The sequence below is a fragment of the Lagenorhynchus albirostris genome, chromosome 4 (assembly GCF_949774975.1).
Source record: "Lagenorhynchus albirostris chromosome 4, mLagAlb1.1, whole genome shotgun sequence".
Lineage (NCBI taxonomy): Eukaryota > Metazoa > Chordata > Mammalia > Artiodactyla > Delphinidae > Lagenorhynchus > Lagenorhynchus albirostris.
Window position 1 is genome coordinate 129,859,335 of NC_083098.1, and position 27,586 is coordinate 129,886,920.

Sequence of the window (27,586 nt, forward strand, 5' to 3'; positions counted from 1 at the left end):
CTGTATCAATTTACATTCCCACCAACAGTGCAGGAGGGTTCTCTTTTCTCCACACCCTCTCCAGCATTTATTGTTTCTAGATTTTTTGATGATGACTATTCTGACTGGTGTGAGGTGTTACCTCATTGTGGTTTTGATTTGCATTTCTCTAATGATTAGTGATGGTTAACATCTTTTCATGTGTTTGTTGGCAATCCGTATGTCTTCTTTGGAGAAATATCTGTTTAGGTGTCCGGCCATTTTTGGATTGGGTTGTTTGGTTTTTTTGATATGGAGTTGCACGAGCTGCTTGTATATTTTGGAGATTAATCCTTTGTCAGTTGCTCCTTTTGCAAATATTTTCTTCCATTCTGAGGGTTGTCTTTTCATCTTGTTTATGGTTTCTGTTGCTGTGCAAAAGCTTTTAAGTTTCATTAGGTCCCATTTGTTTATTTTTTTTCCATTACTCTGGGTCAAAAAGGATCTTGCTGTGATTTATGTCATAGAGTGTTCTGCCTATGTTTTCCTCTAAGAGTTTGATGGTGTCTGGCCTTACATTTAGATCTTTAATCCATTTTGAGTTTATTTTTGTGTATGGTGTTAGGGAGTGTTCTAATTTCATTCTTTTATATGTAGCTGTCCACTTTTCCCAGCACCACTTATTGAAGAGATTATCTTTTCTCTGTCTTATATTCTTGCCTCCTTTGTCAAAGATAAGGTGATCATATGTGTATGGGTTTATCTCTGGGCTTTCTATCTTGTTCCATTGATCTTTCTGTTTTTGTGCCAGTACCATACTGTCTTGATTACTGTAGCTTTGTAGTATAGTCTGAAGTCCGGGAGCCTGATTCCTCCAGCTCCGTTTTTCTTTCTCAAGATTGCTTTGGCTATTCGGGGTCTTTTGTGTTTCCATACAAATTGTGAAATTTTTTGTTCTAGTTCTGTGAAAAATGCCAGTGGTAGTTTGATAGGGATTGCATTGAATCTATAGATTGCTTTGGGTAGTAGAGTCATTTTCACAATGTTGATTCCTCCAATCCAAGAACATGGTATATCTCTCCATCTATTTGTATCATCTTTAATTTCTTTCATCAGTGTCTTATAGTTTTCTGCATACAGGTCTTTTGCCTCCTTAGGTAGGTTTATTCCTAGGTATTTTATTCTTTTTGTTGCAATGGTAAATGGCAGTTTTGGGGGCTTTTTTTTTTTTTTTTTTTTAAGTGTTATACGAGTGAACTTTCTCCTGGTATTGACCCAATAGAAAGACCAAAGCTCCAAGGTGGAATGGTATATGATGCAAAAGTGGGAAAGATGGGATAGATTGAGAAAATGTAATCTGAAAATTAGCAGATGTCTGAGAACTCCACTATAAACCTAAGATAAATTAAAACATGAGTTTAATAGCCTGAGATAAAGTTTGCCTAATGTTCAGGCCTATAGATGGGTAGTGGGGGAGTAGGTGGGAATGTGAGTTTTAGGGAATTCTAAGTTGTTTGTAATTTTATCATCTGTCTCTCTGTCTTTGTTGGGGGACCTCAGGATCACCCTCAGGCTTGATGATTCACTGGAAGGGCTCACTGCACTCAGAAGGTGTTACACTCATGGTTATGATTTATTACTGTGAAAGGATACAGATCAAAATACTCAAAAGTGAAAAATCACATGAGGTGAAGTCCAGGAGAAAACAGGAACAAGCTTCTAGGTGTACTCTCCCAATGGAGTCACTTGGGAGCACACTTAACTCTCCCCTAAACAGTGTGTGACAATATGTGTGAACTGTTATTGACCAGGGAGGCTGACCTGAACCTTGGTTTCCAGGGTTTCATTGCAGGTCAGTCAGTGTAGGTATACAGCACCGGAATGTCTGACTTCAGCTTCTTAGACTCTAGCTCTTCCCAGAGCAAAAACAAATGTCCATAAATCACCTTGTCAGGGTCAACTTATCTGGTCAAACAGGTATAGCATAGCCCAGGGCCTCAGGCAAACAAAAACACTCTTAGAGGCACAGTATTTAAAAGGCCCAAAGAATATCTCCCAGAAGACTGCTAAGGGCCAGTCCTAAAGACTGGCCTTTCTTTGAAATGGGCGGGGTTTGAATAACACAGGTTTTCTGATTAAACCTGTCTTGAACACTATTTACTAAACTCCATACTTTAGTTGGATTTCATTAGTTCTTCCTAATGTCCTTTGTCTATTTCAGGATCCCATCTAAGCTATCACGTTACATTCAGTTGTCATGTCTTTGGCTTCTCTGGGCTATGACAGTGTTTCTGTTCTTAACAGTTTTGAGGTATACTGCTTAGGTCTTTTTTATAGAATGACCCTCAATTTGAGTTTGGCTGTTGTTTTCATTACGGTTAGGCTGGGATTATGGGGTTTTGGGAGGAAGACCACTGAAATGAAATGTCATACTCATCATAGCTTAACAAAACTATAAAATTAATTATCTAAGGTAAAACTCCTCCAGCCCCTCAGAAGTACTTAACCAGAATTTAGGCTGATGTGCTGCTTACATACAGAATTTATACTCAATGGCTCTTAGAACTGTTCTCTTTTCAGTAGTGTCAAGATCTCTAATGTGCATAACTTCAGATTTTTCTAGAGACAGCAGGGAAAAGAACAGTTAGTATGACAGTAACTGATCAAGTCACAGATGAGGGAAGCTAAAATGGGTCTGTTTTACCAGATTGAATCTGGAATGATAACGAGTCAGGTCCCTCAGTATGACTCTGCCGTTATTCTCATGCATCTCTTCCTTCCCCAGGATGAACTAGAAGCCAGTATTAGGGGCTACAAATGGTTCAGTGTCATTCAGTCTCTTTCGTTGCCTAACTGCTACTTATCTTTCATGCCTGTTTAAATATCAGATCTTCTAGAAAGCTGTATTTAACACTCTAGGACCCTCTAGGCCTATTATGTACTATTTGTAGCACCCCGTACAATTTGTAGCACCCCGTACAATTTTTTGTCTAGTCTTTAAATTAAATACTTATTAATGTATTTGTTTAATGTCTGCCTCTCCTTTCAGTCTATAAGCTCCATGATGTAGAGACCATGTCAGTCTTGTTCATTTTTTGTTATCTCACTCTGTATATGCTACCTGTATTCCTAGAGCCTGGCTAAGCACTCAAAACCTAACAGCCTTTTGCACTAAGATGAATATATTTGAGTGAATGAGTGAATAAATAAGTGAGTAAATAAATGGATATTTGATATTAAAACCTCTGTTAGTATACCTATAGGAGTCTGACTTTCTTGTTGATACCTGCAGCAGAGGAGACCCATACTTGTCAGAACTTATAAAAGATGGCACAGTTAGACAACATTTACCATAGGACAGTTAATTTTTTCTCAACAATCTACCACTTAGGCTTGGTCAGTTCTCTGAGACTTGCCTGACCTGTCTCAGTGAACTTGGTATATGCCTAGGATAAATTTCTAGGCATAATTTCTAGGATAAATTTCTAGGCAGAGAAATTTGTCCTAGGCATATAATTTCTCTAGGCAGTCTAATTTCTCTAGGCAGCTTCTTTCTCTAGGATTTTCTTGCGGCATCTTTTGGCCTGATTCTCAAGTTGATCCTGTCCCACTAACATTCATCCCCCTATTACGTGCAGCACATTCAGCAGCCAGGGACCAGCTTTGAGTATGAAGGTAAAATCTTTTATTCTTTTTCTAAATATTGCCCATTAAGACTGTGCTGTAAGGATTGTTTCCTAGTATCTCTTTAACCTTTTTTCAGGGCTTTCTCCTTATATCTGTAGACCTCAAACCAAAACAACATAGAGAATAACCGATGCTCTCTGGCCAGCAGCATTGGTTATTCTCCCCCATGTAGGAACTTCCTTTCTGGTCTGTATCTCAGGACGTAGTCGGGACTGCTTAGGAAGTTTGCTTACATGAGTTTGCTCAGCTTTCTGACAAAGAAGGGCCTCTTCTCTTTGCCTTCTATTTAACAAAAACTTGGAGCATCCCTTTAGCCAGTCTTGTCAGCAGAAGATTTTTCTCTCTATATATGCAAACATTTTTATTGTCAACCAGCCATCAAAGGAGATTCAGGGGAAATGGTTTGAATTTATGACCCAACTATCTGGACAGATCTGGGCTAGAAAATGTCTTGAAAAGCATATGTATAGCCCTTGTACACTATTACATGTTGGCAACATTTTTTACTAGTTCTGACCACACATGTTGGTTTATTCCTAACTCCCTAAATCTCTCCTGTTTTCCCCATCTCACTTCCTACAGCCTGTCTCCCTGCCATTTCTACCCCTTCTGCTACTTTTTTTTTAAGATAACCCAAGAGAAATGTGCATCTGCCCATTAATTTATTCCTATACCAAACAAACATTGAGCATCTGTAATATACAGGCACTGTGTTAGGAAGGTCCTGGTGATACCTACATATATAGCAAAAGAGCTTTTCTGTTTGATTATTATTCACTTATATCACAAATTCCCAAAGACGAATAATCCGAACAAAACTCATTTAAAAACTTTTACTATTTGAAACATTTTTTTCTGGGCCTTTTATATGATTTCTTTTAATTTGGGGGCATTTGGTCATACATTATTTACATGTGGTTGATTTAAAATTCGCTTGAGAAACTTGTGACCATGTGCTTCTTTAGTTCCTGGGCTTGGGGCCCAATCAGTAGAAGCCCTGATCTCTTTCCTCTGTTCCTGTATTTTTCATTTCTTTTATCCATACTCCTTTATCTTTTCCTAGTTCTGCTATGCCAAATAAGAATGGCAGATGTTACTAACTTTCCTTAAATATTCAAAGCATTTTATGCTGAATGCAGTTAAATTATTCAAGGAATTTGGTAAATTAGGAAAATATAAAATATTTTATGAGATATGAAGAATTTTCTACGTAAGACTTTATGTCATTTTCATGGTGTTTTACTTTTTTAAAATTATTGCTGCTATTGTTTTTTTTTTCCTTGTTTAAAGTTTCCATTTTTTGTGAGACTTTTCCCTGTTTATTAAACAAAAGTAAGTAGTTTTTTAAAAACTCATTTTGGAAATGATTAACCATTTTTAAGTTGAATTAAGGCAGGAAGTTTTTTGATCTAAGGGGGGCTTATTTAGATAATTACTATTTTATTTATAAGATTTGACTTCATATATAGTCTGCTCTCTGAGCACAGCTCATAGTAAACCTATTAAAGTGGAATTGTAATGTAAATGCTATTTTTTGAAATTGAACTCAGGTTTTAATATAAGCACTAAACTGATTATGAAATCTATAGTTTGAAATTTGGTTAAAATATTTGCCTTTAAGTTGATCATTATTTCCATGTTTTTTGGAATATCTATTTTATTTTTACTTGAATAGTTCCTTTCTTCTTCACCTTAATGTTTCCCTTTATTAATTAGGAATTATAGGAGCATCTGGCTCCCATAGCCTTTATAATATGTTTCAGTGAGATTCTGAAATGTGATTTACTAAAGAAGAGCAAAATCACTCGGATTAGTGGCAGTTTGCAATTAGTGACAAAGTTTTGTTGTAGTTTCTTATATTCTTTCTCATCTACTTTTTTTTTTAAGCATTCTGTGCTCCTTCCTGTGAAAATATTAGATATTTCAACCTAGCAATCTTATGCAAAATGGAAGTGAAACAGGAGGGGAAAAGCTGAGTCAAGAAAGAAAAGAGAAGGAAAAAACACTACTTGCTCAGTCCCTTCCACCACACTGTGCAGGGCTCTTCTCCGTATTACCTGCCTCATGCTCCACTTTACTTTTCAGAGTCTTCCTGTAGTGGGTTTTGTATTTTATGTGAAGTTTGTATTTTTAATGAATTTGGGGGTGGGGGGGAGAGGCTGTAGATGGTTTATGGTACCATAGTGGAACTGGAATTTTGACTTGTTTTTTTAAGAAACCTCGATAGAATGTTTTTTTTAAGCATGGGGAAAAATATTTTGTCTTTCACCTTATAAAGCTAAGGGCTTTCACATATTTTTACTTAGATCTCATAACATATTTTGAACACTTAACTGCATCCTAATTTTGCTTTGTCTCCATTAAAGAAGCATCTGGAAATGTGTTTTTTTCTTTTGGATCTTAGAGGTGGGTTTTCTCAACTTATTTCTTTCTGCATTATGTAGTATCCCTAGTAATTTGGTATCCTTATGATTTCTTATCAAAATAAATCTACTTTAAATATTTGAATTGTTAAGAAGCTGGTATATGGCCCAGCAGAGAACTGCCAACCCACGTGCTAGTGCCTGGCTTCTTATCCTTATGTTGGGACTTGTTAGTGTGAAAGGCACTCTTTGTTGCCATGTTTTCTATAAAAATAACACTTTCAAAAGAATGTTTGGGGCTTCTCTGGTGGCGCAGTGGTTGAGAGTCCGCCTGCCGATGCAGGGGACACGGGTTTGTGCCCCGGTCCGGGAAGATCCCACATGCCGCGGAGCGGCTAGGCCCGTGAGCCATGGCCGCTGAGCCTGCGCGTCCGGAGCCTGTGCTCCGCAACGGGAGAGGCCACAACAGTGAGAGGCTCGCGTACTGCAAAAAAAACCAAAAACAAAAACAAAAGAATTTTTGTGCCTGGCAGTGTAAAACTTGGCACCTAGAAAATAAGAGGATCTTGACTCATAGATGTATAAGGACACTGTGAGTCCCTCTGGAGCTACTGAATTCCTCTGTCATAGTAATTCTCCTAGTTCATTCATTTTTATTTTGTCCTCTTGGAATTTTTCCATAAAAGTTTTTTTGTTTTGTTTTAACCTAATCATCAGGTCTCTTACTTCTGTGGGTGTGCGGGTTGAATTGAGTTTTTGTTTTTTGGGTTTTTTTTTTTTTTTTGATTTATGTATTGTTGGATGCTTGCTCAGAAAGTACTGTGGGATATTTGTGGGGGACATTTCCCTTGGGAAATTTATATCACTGCGCTGCCTGTGCTTGTTTGACAGCTGTTCTGTCACTTCTAACTTTATTATTAATTCAAAAAGTTATAAAGCCATATGTGAGCAGCTGTTCACTATTTTCATCAGGACAAAATAAGAAGGCAAGGACCCAAGTATAATATTATCAGGAGTGATTTAGGTTAGATTGTAGGAATAATTTTCTGGCAGTTACAATATAGTGGAACTTATTTAAGAGAGTTATAGAATTAAAAATAATTTTAAAGAGCATAAAATAGTATTTGTTGAAAGATGAGAGGACTTGAAAGATGAAATACTGACTGAAGGTAGGATAGTGAACCAGCTAGTTTGTGAATTCCTGTTCTAGTTCTAGGATTTTATGATTTCATGCTGGCGCTTATTCTCTTACTGACTAATTTTCCCATGACTTTCTGTGCTTTAAGAGTCTCCTATGCAATACTATTTTAAAGCCAATTTATATTTATTTTTATTAGGTGTCTTAGCTATACAAAGACCCATCACTTATTTGGCATTCAGGTGCTAAATTAAAATGCAAAACTTGTTTGCCCTTATTTTAAGAAATGTAGGAATCAGACAAAAAGAAAAAGAATAGAAAAGTTATGGTAATTAAATATTGTTCATGAAACTACAAATGTAATGGCTTGATTGTCCTTTATCTTTTGTCACTAGTCCTTTAAAATATGACTATTCATTGTAATCATCTTTCAGACATTTAAATAAAATAATAATAATACCTACCTAGTATTTATTAGTTAACATGTGCCAGGCAAAGTGCAGTTAATGGAATATTTACTATACTGTTTGATTCTCACAATAATCCTGAGAGCTTAGGTTTTATTGTCCCCTATTACAGATGAGAAAGAAGTTTAGAGAGATGAAGCAAATTGCCCAAAGTGATACAGTAACTAGTAATTTCGTACAAAAAAAATGTATGAAGTTTTTAAAACGCAGAATATAGAATTGTGTATATATTATGATCTCAATGAAAACTCATGCACAGGCATTTGAAAGACTAGAAGGTACTACACCAAAATACTAAAAATCGTTACTTTTAGGTGTTGGGGAAATAGGTAATTCTTATATTGTCCTTTGTAATTTCTTATAGGCTGTACTTATATAATGGCTATCCTCATAGACATATGAGGTGGGAATTGCTATTATTACTTTCGTATTCTAACAGCTTGACGTAAGTCTTTCATGTATGCAACATTTTCCAAATCTCTGTCCTCACTATCTCACATATTTAAGAACATCTTAACCTATTTTATATTTTTTTCAGTAGTTTTTATACTAATTTGTGTGAAGACAGATATTTTATGTCTTTAGACAAAGACTGTGTTTTTAAAAATACTTTTCTTATTCCTCTTTCTAGATTAAAAATATTTAGAGATATTATTTCACTTACCTTTGTGCGCTTACAGTCTCTAAGACAAGTTGAGCACATAGAACACATTTCCCAAAGTTTATTGAATTTCTTTCCCTTGTAAATTCCAACCACGGTACAGTAATTGGAAACTAATTCCTTAATTTTCAAATATGTTTTTTTTCTCTTTTAATGTAACTTTCATTTACACAATTGCCCAAGTCTGAGTCCTGACTGTTACCCTTGATTTCATTTTCTTTTTTTACCGTCTCCTCTCCAAATCTCATTAATTATCAAGACTCATTGATTAGCCTTGTTTAATATAGTTTTTATCCTTTTTTGTTTTCTCCATAGCCCTACTGCTACTACAGTAGTGCAGATAACCACAGTCTCTTATAGGAATTACTGTAGAAGCCTCTCCTCCTCACCCTCCCAATTCTAATCCCCACTCTACTTTATAACCACAGTGGTCTTCCAGCAGTCTGATCCTGTCATTTCCCTGATTAAATTGCTCTCCATTGCTCTCAGGATAAAGTCTAAATTTCTTGATGTTTTATGAGTCTTCAAGGTCTGATAGCTCCATATGCTGGCTAACCTCTTTTGTTTCTACTCCTCTTCTGGCTCTCTAAATTCTAGCCATACTGAATTACTTTTTTTTTTTTTTTAACATCTTTATTGGGGTATAATTGCTTTACAATGGTGTGTTAGTTTCTGCTTTATAACAAAGTGAATCAGTTATACATATACACACGTTCCCACATCTCTTCCCTCTTGCGTCTCCCTCCCTCCCACCCCTCCAGGCGGTCACAAAGCAATGAGCCGATATCCCTGTGCCATGCGGCTGCTTCCCACTAGCTATCTACCTTACGTTTGTTAGTGTATATATGTCCATGCCTCCCTCTCGCCCTGTCACAGCTCTCCCTTCCCCCTCCCCATATCCTCAAGTCCATTCTCCAGTAGGTCTGTGTCTTTATTCCTGTCTTACCCCTAGGTTCTTCATGACATTTTTTTTTCTTAAATTCCATATATATGTGTTAGCATACGGTATTTGTCTTTCTCTTTCTGACTTACTTCACTCTGTATGACAGACTCTAGGTCTATCTACCTCATTACAAATAGCTCAATTTCGTTTCTTTTTATGGCTGAGTAATATTCCATTGTATATATGTGCCACATCTTCTTTATCCATTCATCCGACGATGGGCACTTAGGTTGTTTCCATCTCCGGGCTATTGTAAATAGAGCTGCAATGAACATTTTGGTACATAACTCTTTTTGAGTTATGGTTTTCTCAGGGTATATGCCCAGTAGTGGGATTGCTGGGTCATATGGTAGTTCTATTTTTAGTTTTCTAAGGAACCTCCATACTGTTCTCCATAGTGGCTGAACCAATTCACATTCCCACCAGCAGTGCAAGAGTGTTCCCTTTTCTCCACACCCTCTCCAGCATTTATTGTTTCTAGATTTTTTGATGATGGCCATTCTGACTGGTGTGAGATGATATCTCATTGTAGTTTTGATTTGCATTTCTCTAATTATTAATGATGTTGAGCATTCTTTCATGTGTGTTTGTTGGCAGTCTGTATATCTTCTTTGGAGAAATGTCTATTTAGGTCTTCTGCCCATTTTTGGATTGGGTTGTTTGTTTTTTTGTTATTGAGCTGCATGAGCTGCTTGTAAATTTTGGAAATTAATCCTTTGTCAGTTTCTTCATTTGCAAATATTTTCTCCCATTCTGAGGGTTGTCTTTTGGTCTTGTTTATGGTTTCCTTTGCTGTGCAAAAGCTTTGAAGTTTCATTAGGTCCCATTTGTTTACTTTTGTTTTTATTTCCATTACTCTAGGAGGTGGGTCAGAAAGGGTCTTGCTGTAATTTATGTCATAGAGTGTTCTGCCTATGTTTTCCTCTAAGAGTTTGATAGTTTCTGGCCTTACATTTAGGTCTTTAATCCCTTTTGAGCTCATTTTTGTTTATGGTGTTAGGGAGTGATCTAATCTCATACTTTTACATGTAGCTGTCCAGTTTTCCCAGCACCACTTATTGAAGAGGTTGTCATTTCTCCACTGTACATTCCTGCCACCTTTATCAAAGATAAGGTGTCCATATGTGCATGGGTTTATCTCTGGGCTTTCTGTCCTGTTCCATTGATCTTTCTGATTTTGTGCCAGTACCATACTATCTTGATTACTGTAGCTTTGTAGTATAGTCTGAAGTCAGGGAACCTGATTCCTCCAGCTCCGTTTTTCGTTCTCAAGATTGCTTTGGCTATTCGGGGTCTTTTGTGTTTCCATACAAATTGTGAAACTTTTTGTTCTAGTTCTGTGAAAAATGCCAGTGGTAGTTTGATAGGGATTGCATTGAATCTATAGATTGCTTTGGGTAGTAGAGTCATTTTCACAATGTTGATTCTTCCAATCCAAGAACATGGTATATCTCTCCATCTATTTGTATCATCTTTAATTTCTTTCATCAGTGTCTTATAATTTTCTGCATACAGGTCTTTTGTCTCCTTAGGTAGGTTTATTCCTAGATATTTTATTCTTTTTGTTGCAATGGTAAATGGGAGTGTTTTCTTGATTTCACTTTCAGATTTTTCATCACTAGTATATAGGAATGCCAGAGATTTCTGTGCATTAATTTTGTATCCTGCTACTTTACCAAATTCATTGATTAGCTCTAGTAGTTTTCTGGTAGCATCTTTAGGATTCTCTATGTATAGTGTCATGTCATCTGCAAACAGTGACAGCTTTACTTCTTTTCCGATTTGGATTCCTTTTATTTCCTTTTCTTCTCTGATTGTTGTGGCTAAAACTTCCAAAACTATGTTGAATAATAGTGGTGAGAGTGGGCAACCTTGTCTTGTTCCTGATCTTAGTGGAAATGCTTTCAGTTTTTCACCATTGAGGATGATGTTTGCTGTGGGCTTGTCATATATGGCCTTTATTATGTTGAGGAAAGTTCCCTCTATGCCTACTTTCTGCAGGGTTTTTATCATAAATGGGTGTTGAATTTTGTCAAAAGCTTTCTCTGCATCTATTGAGATGATCATATGGTTTTTCTCCTTCAATTTGTTAATATGGTGTATCACATTGATAGATTTGCATATATTGAAGAATCCTTGCATTCCTGGAATAAACCCCACTTGATTATGGTGTATGATCCTTTTAATGTGCTGTTGGATTCTGTTTGCTAGTATTTTGTTGAGGATTTTTGCATCTATGTTCATCAGTGATATTGGCCTGTAGTTTTCTTTCTTTGTGACATCCTTGTCTGGTGTTGGTATCAAGGTGATGGTGGCCTCGTAGAAGGAATTTGGGAGTGTTCCTCCCTCTGCTATATTTTGGAAGAGTTTGAGAAGGATAGCTGTTAGCTCTTCTCTAAATGTTTGATAGAATTCGCCTGTGAAGCCATCTGGTCCTGGGCTTTTGTTTGTTAGAAGATTTTTTATCACAGTTTCAATTTCAATGTTTGTGATTGGTCTGTGTTTATATTTTCTACTTCTTCCTGATTCAGTCTTGGCAGTTTTTGCATGTCTAAGAATTTGTCCATTTCTTCCAGATTGTCCATTTTATTGGCATAGAGTTGCTTGTAGTAATCTCTCATGATCTTTTGTATTTCTGCAGTGTCAGTTATTACTTCTCCTTTTTCATTTCTAATTCTGTTGATTTGAGTCTTCTCCCTTTTTTTCTTGATGAGTCTGGCTAATGGTTTATCTATTTTGTTTATCTTCTTAAAGAACCATGTTTTAGTTTTATTGATCTTTGCTATTGTTTCCTTCATTTCTTTTTCATTTATTTCTGATCTGATTTTTATGATTTCTTTCCTTCTGCTAGCTTTGGGGTTTTTTTGTTCTTCTTTCTCTAATTGCTTGAGGTGCAAGGTTAGGTTGTTTATTCGAGATGTTTCCTGCTTCTTAAGGTGAGCTTGTATTGCTATAAACTTCCCCCTTAGAACTGCTTTTGCTGCATCCCATAGGTTTTGGGTCGTTGTGTCTCCATTGTCATTTGTTTCTAGGTATTTTTTGATTTCCTCTTTGATTTCTTCAGTGATCACTTCATTATTAAGTAGTGTATTGTTTAGCCTCCATGTTTTGTATTTTTTACAGATCTTTTCCTGTAATTGATATCTAGTCTCATGGCGTTGTGGTTGGAAAAGATACTTGATACAATTTCAATTTTCTTAAATTTGCCAAGGCTTGATTTCTGACCCAAGATATGATTTATCCTGGAGAATGTTCCATGAGCACTTGAGAAAAATGTGTATTCTGTTGTTTTTGGATGGAGTGTCCTATAAATATCAATTAAGTCCATCTTGTTTAATGTATCATTTAAAGCTTGTGTTTCCTTATTTATTTTCATTTTGGATGATCTGTCCATTGGTGAAAGTGGGGTGTTGAAGTCCCCTACTATGAATGTGTTACCGTCGATTTCCCCTTGTATGGCTGTTAGTTTTTGCCTTATGTATTGAGGTGCTCCTATGTTGGGTGCATAAATATTTACAATTGTTATATCTTCTTCTTGGATCGATCCCTTGATCATTATGTAGTGTCCTTCTTTGTCTCTTGTAATAGTCTTTAGTTTAAAGTCTATTTTGTCTGATATGAGAATTGCTACTCCATCTTTCTTTTGGTTTCCATTTGCATGAAATATCTTTTTCCATCCCTTTACTTTCAGTCTGTATGTGTCTCTAGGTCTGAAGTGGGTCTCCTGTAGACAGCAGATATATGGGTCTTGTTTTTGTATCCATTCAGCCAATCTGTGTCTTTTGCTGGGAGCGTTTAGTCCATTTACATTTATGGTAATTAGTGATATGTATGTTCCTGTTCCCATTTTCTTAATTGTTTTGGGTTCGTTATTGTAGGTCTTTTCCTTCTCTTGTGTTTCTTGTCTAGAGAAGTTCCTTTAGCATTTGTTGTAAAGCCTGTTTGGTGGTGCTGAACTCTCTCAGCTTTTGCTTGTCTGTAAAGGTTTTAATTTCTCCATCAAATCTGAATGAGACCCCTGCTGGGTAGAGTAATCTTGGTTGCAGGTTTTTCTCCTTCATCACTTTCAGTATGTCCTGCCAGTCCCTTCTGGCTTGCAGAGTTTCTGCTGAGAGATCAGCCATTAACCTTATGGGGATTCCCTTGTGTGTTATTTGTTGTTTTTCCCTTGCTGCTTTTAATATGCTTTCTTTGTATTTAATTTTTGACAGTTTGATTAATATGTGTCTTGGCGTATTTCTCCTTGGATTTATCCTGTATAGGACTCTCTGTGCTTCCTGGACTTGATTAACTATTTCCTTTCCCATATTAGGGAAGTTTTCAACTATAATCTCTTCAAATATTTTCTCAGTCCCTTTCTTTTTCTCTCCTTCTTCTGGAACCCCTATAATTCGAATGTTGGTGTGTTTAATGTTGTCCCAGAGGTCTCTGAGACTGTCTTCAGTTCTTTTCATTCTTTTTTCTTTATTCTGCTCTGCAGTAGTTATTTCCACTATTGTATCTTCCAGGTCACTTATCCGTTCTTCTGCCTCAGTTTTTCTGCTATTGATCCCATCTAGAGTACTTTTAATTTCATTTATTGTGTTGTTCGTCATTGCTTGCTTCATCTTTATTTCTTCTAGGTCCTTGTTAACTGTTTCTTGCATTTTGTCCATTCTATTTCCAAGATTTTGGATCATCTTTACTATCATTATTCTGAATTCTGTTTCAGGTAGACTGCCTATTACCTCTTCATTTGTTAGGTCTGGTGCATTTTTATCTTGCTCCTTCATCTGCTGTGTGTTTTTCTGTCTTCTCATTTTGCTTATCTTACTGTGTTTGGGGTCTCCTTTTTACAGGCTGCAGGTTCGTAGTTCCCGTTGTTTTTGGTGTCTGTCCCCAGTGGCTAAAGTTGGTTCAGTGGGTTGTGTAGGCTTCCTGGTGGAGGGGGCTAGTGCCTGTGTTGTGGTGGATGAGGCTAGATCTTGTTTCTCTAGTGGGCAGGTCCACGTCTGGTGGTGTGTTTTGGGGTGTCTGTGGACTTATTATGATTTTAGGCAGCCTCTCTGCTAATGGGTGGGGTTGTGTTCCTGTTTTGCTAGCTGTTTGGCATAGGTTGTCCAGCACTGTAGCTTGCTGGTCGTTGAGTGAAGCTGGGTGCTGGTGTTAAGATGGAGGTCTCTGGGAGATTTTCGCCGTTTGATATTATATGGAGCTGGGAGGTCTCTTGCTGACCAGTGTCCTGAAGTTGGATCTACCATTTCAGAGGCAGAGCCCTGACTCCTGGCTGGAGCAGCAAGAGCCTTTCATCCACACGGCTCAGAATAAAAGGGAGAGAAAGTAGAGAGAATTAGTAGAAGTAGGAAGAAAGAAAGAAAGAAAGAAAGGAGGGAAGGAAGGAAGAAGAAAAGGAAAGAAGGCAAGAAGGAAAGAAAGGAGGGAGGGAGGGAGGAAGGAAGGAGGGAAGGAAGGAAAAGAAAAGGAAAGAAGATACAGTAAAATAAAATAAAGTATAATAAAGTTATTGAATTAAAAATAATTATTTAGGAAAAAAAAGGGACAGATAGAGCCTTAGGACAAATGGTGGAAGCAAAGCTATACAGACAAAATCGTACACAGAAGCATACACATACACCCTCACAAAAAGAGGTAAAGGGGAAAAAGTCATAAATCTTGCTCTCAAAGTCCACCTCCTCAATTTGGGATGATTCCTTGTCTAAAGGAGGGAAGGAAGGAAGGAAGGAGGGAAGGAAGGACGAAAGAAAGAAAGAAAGTAATGTATGATAGAGTTATTAAAATTAATTATTAGGAAAAAAATTTAAAAAAAAAAGGACGGATAGAACCCTAGGATAAATGGTGGAAGCAAAGCTATACAGACAAAAGCTCACACAGAAGCATACACATACACATTCACAAAAAGAAGAAAAGGGGAAAAAATCATAGATCTTGCTCTGAAAGTCCACCTCTTCAATTTGGGATGATTCGTTGTCTATTCATGTATTCCACAGATGCAGGGTACATCAAGTTGATTTCGGAGCTTTAATCCACTGCTTCTGAGGCTGCTGGGAGAGATTTCCCTTTCTCTTCTTTGTTCTCAGGGCTCACAGGGGCTCAGCTTTGGATTTGGCCCTGCCTCTGCGTGTAGGTCGCTGGAGGGCGTCTGTTTTTGCTCAGACAGGACGGGGTTAAAGGAGCCGCTGATTCGGGGGCTCTGGCTCACTCAGGCCGGGGGCGGGGGGTGGGGGGGGGAGGGAGGGGCACTGCCTGCGGGGCGGGCCTGCGGCGGCAGAGGCTAGCGTGACGTTGCACCAGCCTGAGGCGTGCCGTGTGTTCTCAGTGGGAAGTTGTCCCTGGATCCCGGGAACCTGGCAGTGGCGGGCTGCACAGGCTCCGCGGAAGAGGGGTATGGATAGTGACCTGTGCTCGCACACGGCCCCTTGGTGGCGGCAGCAGTAGCCTTAGCGTCTCCCGCCCGTCTCTGGGGTCCGCGCTTTTAGCCGTGGCTCGCACCCGTCTCTGGGGTCCGCGCTTTTAGCCGCGGCTCGCGCCCGTCTCTGGAGCTCCTTTAAGCAGCGCTCTTAAACCCCTCTCCTTGCGCACCAGGAAACAAAGAGGGAAGAAAAAGTCTCTTGCCTCTTCCGCAGGTCCAGACTTTTCCCCGGACTCCCTCCCGGCTAGCCGTGGTGCACTAACCCCTTCAGGCTGTGTTTGAGCCGCCAGTCCCAGTCCTCTCCCTGCGCTCCCACCGAAGCCCGAGCCTCAGCTCCCAGCCCCGCCCGCCCCGGCGGGTGAGCAGACAAGCCTCTCGGGCTGGTGAGTGCCGGTCGGCACCGATCCTCTATGCGGGAATCTCTCCGCTTTGCCCTCCGCACCCCTGTTCCTTAATTACTTTTATTTAGTTCTCCTAATGTATAATGCTTTTTTTTTACCTTTGTCTTTTCCATGGCATTTGCTGTTACTTTCAGCTGACTAATTTCTGTGTTTATTAGATCCCACCTCATATGTCACTTCTGAAAAGCTTTTCCAGACCGTCCATTTAAACTCTGTGACTACCCTTTTAGCATATACCAGGCTTTATAGTAATTGCATAATTATGAAAGTATGCCTTTTTAAGGAAATATTCCATCAGGTCAAAAACTCAGTATGGACAAGAACTATTTTGTTCCCAGGAACCAGCATAGTATGAAATAGGCATTTAGTCAGTATTTAATAGATTGATTGATGTTTCTGCAGATGACTTTGCCTCAAATTTTCCTGAGAGTCTAGAGATGTTTTGACATAATGCCCTTAGCTCCCTGCTTTCCTGCCAGTCTTAAACTTTTTATCTTTATCTTTTACTCTCCTTTCCTATCACTGCTTGGGGGGATAAATACTTAACTGAAATATAAAGTGGAAAATATAAGTGCAGTAGAAGTAGAGGGGTACTAACTATCTTTCAAAAAGTTTAATGATGAGAAAGGAGGAGGTATAATATTAGGTAGAAATAATATCAAAGTAAGGTTGTTTTGAAGGATGGGGAGAAAAAGGAAATATTTGTAGGCTGAGGAAAAAATATAGTGAAGAATATAATTAAAGCAGGAATAGAGAGAGACAGTTGGTGAAGCAAGAGCCCCGAAGGTCAGGAGATAGGAAGGGGATAGGATTGTTTCACTTTTCTGCTGGTTCTTACAGCCTTCAGGGCAATGGACCAACTCCTCAGTATAGACTACTAGTCCATGCAGTGGCATTAGTGTTTTGGCCTGTTCCATGTCCAGTGAACATTCAGTTTTCTGGTAAGAGCATCTTAATTTCTCTTGAGGAACACACCTTCTTCAGCTCCTGGTCCAGCTGACACTGTTTGCTACTATTCCCTGATCCCTAACTAAAGAGATCATTTTTTATGATATGGACTTCCTTTTATTTTGGTGATTTCCATGTGTGTTCCATGTGAGTTTAATATCTTATATTAGGTTCTTTTAAATGACTTTTTAAAGATTTTTTAAAAGACTGATTAAAAACCAAACACACTCAAATGTATTAAATACCAAATTTTATCATATTGCCAGGTTTATTTAGTTTTATATATATCTGAGAAAAACATCCTCCTAGCCATTTATAGGCATATCATTGTATTTTGTTTTAAATGCTATTAATTAGGAAGGATATAGTTATGTACTAATCTTGAAAATTTTATCTATATGTGTGCTTATTAAATTAGCTTAACTAAATATTCTGCTATAGTATTCAAGGTATAACTCAAATATGCTCCAAGGTATGGAGTAGCTGTTTCTCATGGAGCATGTTCTCCAACAGAGCATGCTGTTCTCATTGTATAATAGTTGCATAGTAACAACTGAATGGGTATCATGCAGCATCATAACAATAACATAGTGTAATTTTAGTTCTTATAAGTTGCTTCCCTGACTTGTGTATCTATGATAGTTATAAATACAGCTTTTATCCATTATATATATATATATATATATATATATACACACACACACACTGTCCCTCTATGTATGTATGTATGCATGCGTATGCCTGTATGTATGTGTATGCATGTATGTGTGTATTGTGTGTATGTATATATGCCACTCTTAAAAGGCATAAAAATAAACTCTACTGATTGAATTAAACCACTATCCAGTAACCTCATTGCCAGATCTACTGACCATTTCTTTTTAATTCTTTCTACTTTCTGATCTATTAATTTTTAATAGTTGTTGACTACCTTCCTTAAAAATTTCTTCCCAGAATGTTTATTTTCATGAGAGATATACTAAAGTATTTAGAAGTGTCATACCTGCAGCCTACTTTAAAGGTTCAACAGAAAATTTAAAAATTGATAGTGTCTGGCCTTACATTTAGGTCTTTAATCCATTTTGAGTTTATTTTTGTGTATGGTGTTAGGGAGTGTTCTAATTTCATTCTTTTACATGTAGCTGTCCAGTTTTCCCAGCATCACTTATTGAAGAGGCTGTCTTTTCTCCATTGTATATTCTTGCCTCCTTTATCAAAAATAAGGTGACCATATGTGCATGGGTTTATCTCTGGGCTTTCTGTCCTGTTCTATTGATCTATATTTCTGTTTTTGTGCCAGTACCATACTATCTTGATTACTGTAGCTTTGTAGTATAGTCTCAAGTCTGGGTGCCTGATTCTTCCAGCTCCGTTTTTCTTTCTCAAGATTGCTTTGGCTATTCGGGGTCTTTTGTGTTTCCATACAAATTGTGAAATTTTTTGTTCTAGTTCTGTGAAAAATGCCATTGGTAGTTTGATAGGGATTGCATTCAATCTGTAGATTGCTTTGGGTAGTATAGTCATTTTCACAATGTTGATTCTTCCAGTACAAGAACATGATATATCTCTCCATCTGTTTGTATTATCTTTAATTTCTTTCATCAGTGTCTTATAGTTTTCTGCATACAGGTCTTTTGTCTCCTTAGGTAGGTTTATTCCTAGGTATCCAAAAATGGGCAGAAGACCTAAATAGACATTTTTCCAAAGAAGATATACAGGTTGCCAACAAACACATGAAAGGATGCTCAACATCACTAATCATTAGAGAAATGCAAATCAAAACTACAATGAGATATCACCTCACACCAGTCAGAATGGCCATCATCAAAAAATCTACAAACAGGGCTTCCCTGGTGGCGCAGTGGTTGAGAGTCCGCCTGCCGATGCAGGGGACACAGGTTCATCCCTGGTCCTGGAAGATCCCACATGCCGCGTAGCGGCTGGGCCCGTGAGCTATGGCCGCTGAGCCTGCGCATCCGGAGCCTGTGCTCTGCAATGGGAGAGGCCACAACAGTGAGAGGCCTGCGTACCGCAAAAGAAAAAAAAAATGCTGGAGAGGGTATGGAGAAAAGGGAACCCCCTTTTTTTGGGCCTCTCACTGGCCTCTATCTGACATTGTCCCTATTTTCACATTTCTGGATCTCATCCATGCTTCAAGAGTTGGCTTTCAGATTTGCCTTCCAGCTGGGAATAATCTTTTCTTCCTGGGAAGTCCCAAAGTCTTTTTCTGTTTCTTTGTTATTGTGGTTAGTATGCTTTCCATTGTACTATAGTTATTTATGTGCATGTTACTGGTAGTTGTTAAGTTCTTTAAAGTCTGGATTTATGTCTTATCTATTTCCTGTGTACACTATATGGTACGTAGTTCTCAATGAATATTTATTAAGTAAATATCTAAAGAGCTATCTTGTTTGGGGGGCCTTTTGGGGGGAACAAAATTTTGAGGATTCTTTATTAATATACCAAAGGCAGAAAAGATTACATGTTCCATAAGGACCTACAGAAGATATTTAAAAGTAATTTTGCTAAAAAAGAAATACATGAACTTAGATATATAGATGAGACCTTGGATCACTGATTCAAACCATTTTCAAACAGATGAAAGCTAGTTTTTACAGCCACATAGAATAGAATATAGACTTATCAGAATGTTCAATCGTTGAACCAGTTACTTATACAAGTCTTGGCAAACAGAAACATTTTGTTTTTCTTTAGTATTTCTATAATACGCAGCTCACATTTTATAAACTCCTAATTTACTTCTTGATGCTGTTGAAATTATTTTTAGGAAATTATTGATTCTTAAATAGTTCTGTTTCCCTTCTTGCATATATATTTTTTTAAATTTTTATTATTTGTTTGTTTTGCAGGTATCCTGGTCAGATATAGGAGGACTGGGAAATATCAAACTGAAGCTGAAACAGGCTGTGGAATGGCCCTTGAAACATCCAGAGTCTTTCACCCAAATGGGTATTCAGCCACCTAAAGGAGTTCTTTTGTATGGGCCTCCTGGATGCTCTAAAACAATGATTGCAAAGGCTTTGGCCAATGAGAGTGGGCTGAATTTCCTAGCTGTAAAGGTAGGGTGTTAAATTTTTTAACTGCTACTCTGTCTTCTAGGCACCCCCATCCAGTCCTCTGATTCCTACCCTTAGGAGAGCTTAAAAGGCCATCTTAAGGAGTAGTTGATTTTTATTTGAGATTGATGGCAATATAATATAGGGAGATGGGAGATAAATTAGTGCCTTTAATCAGCAAATCATGGTTTAGTTTCTTGATTCTCAATATTTCTTACACACATGTGTAATAGAAACCAGTTTTCTTTAGTTTCTACATTTTTAAATTGTACTAATCCCTTTTGTTTAACCAAGACTTAATTATAAATTTGATTGAATTTAATAAATTTAATATTTACAAACATAATATTTTAAAAGAAATCAAATACCTTATATGGTACAAATCATTTTATTTTTAATATTCATTATTTATTTGGCTGCGTCGGGTCTCAGTTGCAGCACACGGGCTCTTTGTTGCAGTACGTGGACTTCTCTAGTTGTGGCACACGGGCTCCAGAGCGCATGGGCTCAGTAGTTGTGGCATGCGGGCTCTCTAGTTGCGGCACATGGGCTGTAGAGAGCATGGGCTTAGTTGCCCTGCGGCATGTGGGATCTTAGTTTCCCAACTAGGGATCAAACCTGTGTCTCCTGCATTGGAAGGCGGATTCTTAACCACTGGACCACCTGGGAAGTCCCCGAAAATAAATTTTTTAAAAACACTTTCCCAGTCAGAAGATATATATACATTATTTATATTCTGAAACACACACATGCATATTTTATTTGTTTACTGCCCTGCCCTATTACTGGGGATAGATTATCTTACCTGATATGTAGTTTTGCATTTACTATAGGACTAGATATTAATTTTGTTATTAACTTCTGTGTAACATGATAATATATCCATTTACTAAATATATATATATTTTAGTATATATGTATATGTATATATAAAACCTTAAATCCATTTCTGTAGACTTTATCGCAAAAATGCATATTTAAATATGTTAACTATCAAAGTCATTTCAGAAAAGGTACATGATAATTTATTTTGATGTTGTCAGGGAATTTTTTTTGTAATAAAGTATGTTGTTTTAATCTTAAAACATTGAAATCATTGGCAGGTTGAATGTATAAAACCTATTTCAGAGTGTCAGTCTTTTACTTTACTGTTGACTCTTGAACAACGTGGGTTTGAACTGTGTGGTTCCACTTATACGTGGATTTTTTTTCTATAGTAAAACTATAGTATTACATTATCCGAGGTGGGTTGAATCCGCGGATATGGGGAAACTGTGTAAATGGAGGGCCGACTATAAGTTACACTAAGTTATACTTAGATCTTTGACTGCATGGAGGGTCAGAGCTCCTCACCCCCGCATTTTTCAAGGATTAGCTATACTTAAATTTTTTGTGGAATGATATTTAGATGTATTTAGGCTATTTGCTTTTTAAGAATCAGTATCTTCACAATCACTAGTGTTTGCCTGTTTTTTATTATCTTGTAGAAGACATTGGATAGGGATTTGGGGAGGGGACCATTGTCACTATGATTAGTTATGCTGAATCATTACCATAGTTTTAAAGGTTGCAGTTTTAAATGTTGGAGTAATGAGTGATTTTGAAATTTCCAGAGACATCTTGATTTCTCTTTGGTCCTTGTCCTCTTGTCTTGTGGTAGTGGAAATGGTCATTTTACTGGCATTTCCTACTCTTTTTTTTCTGTCATCTCCATTTTTCTGTGCCTGCCTTCCACAGTGTATATTCATAATTGAATTTTTCCTGTCTACTGGAACTCTAAAACTTATTTAATGAGGATTTAGCTCACAGTTATTTACACTTGAATGTCAAGGAAGAAAGAGCACATATATTTCCTTACAAATTAGTATCTCACTCTTTTGTGATCCAAGATAACAGTTCCAGGTGCTTACCAGGACTGCTTTCTGGCCTATCCTAGGATTACTTAGAAATATATTTATTACTGCTTTTGCATATGAAACCTTTCATAACTTTACAGTTTCACTTTTGTCTTTTTTCATGATGAGAAAATGAGGAAGACTCTTTTTTCATGTAAAATAACCAACTATGTGTTAATTTATATGCACCTTTCATTAACTATTTAATTCTTTTATGTCACACACAAAAGATAAGTGATGTTAAGAAATTTTCTTAATAAATTGGGTTTGTACTTGCTTAGGGATTATTACATATCCTACTTACTAATTTTTATTTAATGTGGACTTTTATTCATTATACAATTTAGTGTACTTTGACAGTATTATTCAATTTTTGAATCTGGATGGAGGATATATTAAGTGAACAATGGGTGTTCATTTACTATTCTTTCAACTTTTCCTATGTGTTTATAAATTACAAAAGAAAAAGTTGGGAACACAAAAAATATTTGCTTTTTTATGCATTTTCATTGGTCCTTTCATCTTGGTCTGATTAATGCTTATGAGAAGAGTTAAAATAGCTATATCATACCATATATGTATGAGGATATCAAGTCAAAGAAGTTAGGAATTCATATTGTATTCTTTCAAGTTTTATTTTCCTACAAAGAAAAAGTTATCTTTTGTTTCCAACATAGATAATTGTTTTCTGTGGGATTTAAGTGTTATAATTAAATTTGAACTTTTTTAAATAACAAATCTCACACATTTTGAAAGTGATCAGAAAAAAATAGGTAGACTCTGGTTTTGAGAAACACAAGTGTTCTGGATGTATTGAAAGAATAAACTCCCTAACACTTTTTGCAATGGTGATTACCTTTAATTCCAAAGATAAAGAATTTTAAAAGTTTAAACATTTCTTTCTCTGAGTTTATGAAAGAACCCTTTATCTTCCCCTGGGCATCTTTTCTAAACAGTGATTACAAGATTTATATTCTACTCAGAGTTAAGACTTCACCTTGGCTTGTGTGGGCTCTTAATAGCCTTTGGCATCTGTGTGTGTTTTTGTGCAGACTGTAGCACTTGACATACGCTTAAGTTTAGTTTGTCATCTGGGTCAATTACGTCAAAATATTTTCCAGTTGAAATTTCCTCTCTGCTTCTCGCTTGCTTTTTGTCTGGAGTGCTACAATAGATTAATTACCCTTGAATGGCTGGGCTGCTTTACTTTATGAAGAACTGTTACTGATTCTGGAAGAAGGGTGATTAGGCCTCTGACAGGGATTTTCAGCAAGTCCTTTATTAGCTATATTGGTGAGTACAAGAATGTAATGAACTTAGTATATCCTTAACTTTTGGGGGAAACTTTTTCTGACACTTGTCCCAGAGAGGAATTGTGCAAAATACATACCATTTTCAGGAAAAACCTGTATTGTACTGAAAGCAGTGCACAATTCAAAGTAATTACTATTGTTCGTTTAACTAGATTCCCTACTATTCTGTTACCAAAAGTACAAGATAATTTGAACTTTGTAGGTTCCAAGTTCATCTTTAAACTTTAAAAAAAAAAATTAGGCTAGTCTATAAATCATAGAGCTTTCATTTTGCAGATATTGCATGGAAAACTGCTTAGATCCTTTTTACATACTGAATGCTTTAAGATTAGTTTCTAGGATTACAAATAAGGATAGTGATGTTTAAGAAGGTGAAGTGACTTTTCCAAGTCAAAGTGGTGGTAATGGAACTGAAATTTGATCTCAGGACTTTCTGACTCCAGAGTCTAAGCACTAAACCCCACTGTATTATACAGCCTTCCATTTTCCTTTTTTTTTTTTTTAAATAAAACTAGTGCCCAGTGCTTTTTTCATTAATTACACCAAATTACTTGAGAAGGTAGTTCAGGCAGTTTCTATGGGGCAGGTTCAGAGATGTGGAAAGATGTTTCTGGGACCTAGTTTAAAAAATAATTTTGTTTCTCTCAGACAAAGAAAACTGAGGGAAATAGCATGGCTTTGGAGTGGAAGTTGATTGAGTTAATAAGAAAGGGTAAACTCTGCCAAAGAAACAGGAACTTGATGAACTAAATGGAAGTGTAGGGAAAAAGACTAGTGGTTGAATAATGTGAAGCTTGAAATTTACCTATTACTATATAATTTGTGCCCTTGAGATTGAGTGTATTACATTGAAAAGAGCATTAAGCTAGGATTCAGATAGCTTTGGTTTGATTTCTAACACTAGCACTTTTTAGCTCTGTAACCTTAAATGCGTTCTCTAAGACTTAGTTTTTTCATCTCTATAGGCCTTTTGAGAGGATTATACTTAAAACGTAAGTGAAGAAGTTTTAGAGGGCATAACTATTTAACTCTTAAGTGTGGGCTGCATATAGTTATGACTTCCTTACAAGAGGGTTCCTTATGGAAAGGAGGGAGGGGCAGAGTTACTTGATAGTGGAGAAACCTACCTCAGCCAGGTTATCATGGTTAACACCAATTGGTCATGTTGTTAGTATGTACCCGTGCATGATGCGATGAGAATGGTCCTTTCTTCCCAAGGTCTTCCTCCCAAACACTCATAATCCATGTCTACCTGTGAGAAAAACATCAGGCAAACCCAAATTGAAGGACGTTCTGTAAAGTACCTAACCAGTACTCCTGAAACTGTCAAGGTCATCAAAAATAAGGAAAGTCTCAGAAACTGTCACAGCCAAGAGGAGCCCAAGGAGAGGACAGCTAAATATACTGTTGTGGTTTCCTGGATGAGATCCTAAAAGGACATTAGGTAGAAACTAAGAAAACCTGAATAAACTGTGGACTTCAGTTAATAATAATGTATCAATATTGGTTCATTGTGACAAATGTATCACACTATATTAATATATGATAAGAATAGAGGAAACTGAGTGTGTGTTGGGGTAGGGATGAGTATATGGGAACTCTCGGTACTGTATGCTCAGTTCTTCTGTAAACCTTAAACTTTACCAAAACAAAAAGTCTGTTAAATAAGAGTTCTAAGGTCAGTATCAGGGCATACATATTATGTCTGGATTCAGTGAATGTAACTGAAGTTGAAAAGGCCAGCTCAGGACGTCCCTGGCAGTCCAGTGGTTAAGACTCCCTCTTCCACTGCAGGGGGCACAGGTTCATCCCTGGTTGGGGAAGTTCTGCATGCCACGCAGTGTGGCCAAAAAAAAAAGGCCAGCTCAAGTGTTCTGTACTGCGCTGTACATGATGAGTGGAATGCAGGGAAGGAGCAGAATCACAGGGAGATTGTCGATTCCTTGGGTGAGGGCTTTGGAGGAGACCTTTCCTATTCATCATCCCTCTGTTCATGTTCCACAAGATAGTGGAAAGTGACTGAGAAGAGCCCTGAGAGGAAGTTGGCTAGAGAAAGTGGGTTTGAGGCTTCCCTGAGCTTGCCTGTTTTACTGCAGTTCTCAGTTGAAGCCTATAAAGGTATGTTGGTTCTGGCCCCAGGCCCCAACATTATAAAGAATACTTTCTTTTAGAGTTTTAGTTATTTTTTCTTTCACCTGGGTACAGCTTCTAATTTAGAGTCTCACTAGGAACTATGTCCAGTTTCATGCCTTTTGTGGACCCTAACTCTTTATTCTCCTTCCACAAGTTTATTGCTGTTTGGGCTCATCTGGAGTCTGAAACCTTTTGAGTTTCTATTTAATTTCCATTAGGGTTTTTTTTTTTTTTCCAACTTAAAAAAATCTTGATGTCTCCAAATAGTGTTGTCTTATGTGCCCCATACTCTTAAGTTGACAGTTATTAGCATCCATGTTAAATAAAGACATATAGTTAGTTTTATCAATGTTTGAATGGCTATTAGGGAATAACTAATAATTATGTATTTTTCTTAGGACAAATAGAATAGTTACTGTGCCGTGGTCAGTATCACAAAGTTATGTAGAAGTTAGATTGAATTTACTTAAATTTTGTGCACCATATAAGCTGACATGTTAAATTTGAGATATCATATATTAAAACTGTAAATGTTAATAGATTGTTTTTTGAGTTGGGCTTGTATCAGATTAATGTCTTGACATGAAAGTATTCTATAACACGTGGCTAAAAGTAAAAAATGACAATATATATAACAAATAATAACAAAACCTTTAGTATTTGGAATCTAAGAAGACCTAGAGAAATTTAGAAGGAAAAGAATGCTTTTACACTTCCAAGAAGTTTACTTAATAATAGAGCATTTTGTTGTTGTGTCAGTTCAATTTTTATTTGTGGATTTCAGCTGAGAGAGATTAGTTATTTTTTCCTTCTTTTAAATCTCTTTTGAATGAAATTTAATTGGGGTTGAAATAAATATTACAGTTTCATGTCTATAACACTAAAAATATTTGTAAATGTTTTAGTATTGCAACAATAACTCAAATATATATTAAGCACCTTTTGTATGTCTGGCACTGTACATGGTAAACAAAGTGCATTAGATGGTCTTGGTATCTACCAACTCATGATTCAGTAAGAAAGACATTTGACTAAGCAAGTGTTATAATGAAATGGATAGCATTTAGAATCTTGATGATTAATTGTATGTGAGAAATGAGAAAGAAGGCAAAGGTGATTAAAATTTTTACTTTTAATGACTGGCAGATGGAAATACCCCAACTCTAGGAAAAGTTAGCATGTGAGGAGGAAAGGTAGGTTGGAGGTGGGAGAGCAGGTACCAGATTGGGATTTAGATACGTGGAGTTTGAAATGCCTTTAGAGCAATATGGCAGAAATGTCCAAAAGGGTGTTGAATACGAGTTTGTAGCTCAAGAGAAAGGTTATTTCTAGAGATTAAAACATGGAAGTTGAGACCTCGTGTTTAAGATTGTGCACAGTAGTCAGTAAAGGGGATTGAGAGTCATGAGAGTGGTCACTAATATAAGGGATTTTTCTGGGGGGCGGTGTGCACAAGCGCACTTTATAGCTAGCTGAACTGTAGTCAGCTTGGTGCCCACAGTGTAAGTTCTGAAGAAATGTGTCATTTTCTTTTCTTGAATAAATGAATTGTGGGGAAGGTTTGTATTATACTTTTTGAGAAAACAGCTTGAATTCTATTTCCTTCTCTGCCAGACCCTCTCACTTTTTAGGGGTTTTTACTTGCCCACGGCATTTCTTGCCTAGTACTTAATGCCTGTTTTCAAACTCCTTGAAGTGCTTTCCCAAAATGGCCTTCTCTGTGTGCTGATGCTGTACTTTTTATTAATTTTCAAGATCCTTTACTCACATTGCATATATATAGTTCTATCTCATGTGACTTTGGGTTTTTATGAGCTTATTCCATAACATTTAACCATAGTTAACGCTTGGGTTAACTTGCCTTCCCTAGACATTCGGGAACTTATACTACCTTGATTTGAATTGTAATAGCCAAAAACAACAGGCAGGTGTCAGACACATTTAAAAAGCCCTTGAGAAGACTGGAAAAAACCCAGTAATGATTAAAGGGGCAAAATTGCAAGAGCATGAGGTATAAATATTGTACTTAAATTTGTGACTGATATGGTGTAAAATACTGAAACACAGTAAAAAATAAGTCAGGTTTAGTTTTCACTAGATTTAACAGAACAGTTGGACAGATTTTTACATGTTTTTATGTTATTTTTTGTTGTTTTATAAACTTGAACACTTGAAATCTTGGTCATGGAAAAA

The 27,586-nt window shown here is 37.0% G+C and overlaps 1 protein-coding gene across 2 annotated transcripts in view; it reads left to right on the forward strand.

Moving 5' to 3' along the window:
* AFG2A (AFG2 AAA ATPase homolog A) overlaps positions 1-27,586 on the forward strand; it is a 338,551-nt gene that overhangs the window by 60,579 nt on the left and 250,386 nt on the right. For both annotated transcript variants that reach the window (XR_009540411.1, XM_060148678.1), the window contains exon 11: positions 19,846-20,055. Coding sequence is in view for 1 of the 2 variants with exons in the window: in XM_060148678.1 (XP_060004661.1) it covers positions 19,846-20,055 (210 nt within the window). In the remaining variant the exon portion in view is untranslated. The remainder of the gene's footprint in view (positions 1-19,845; positions 20,056-27,586) is intronic.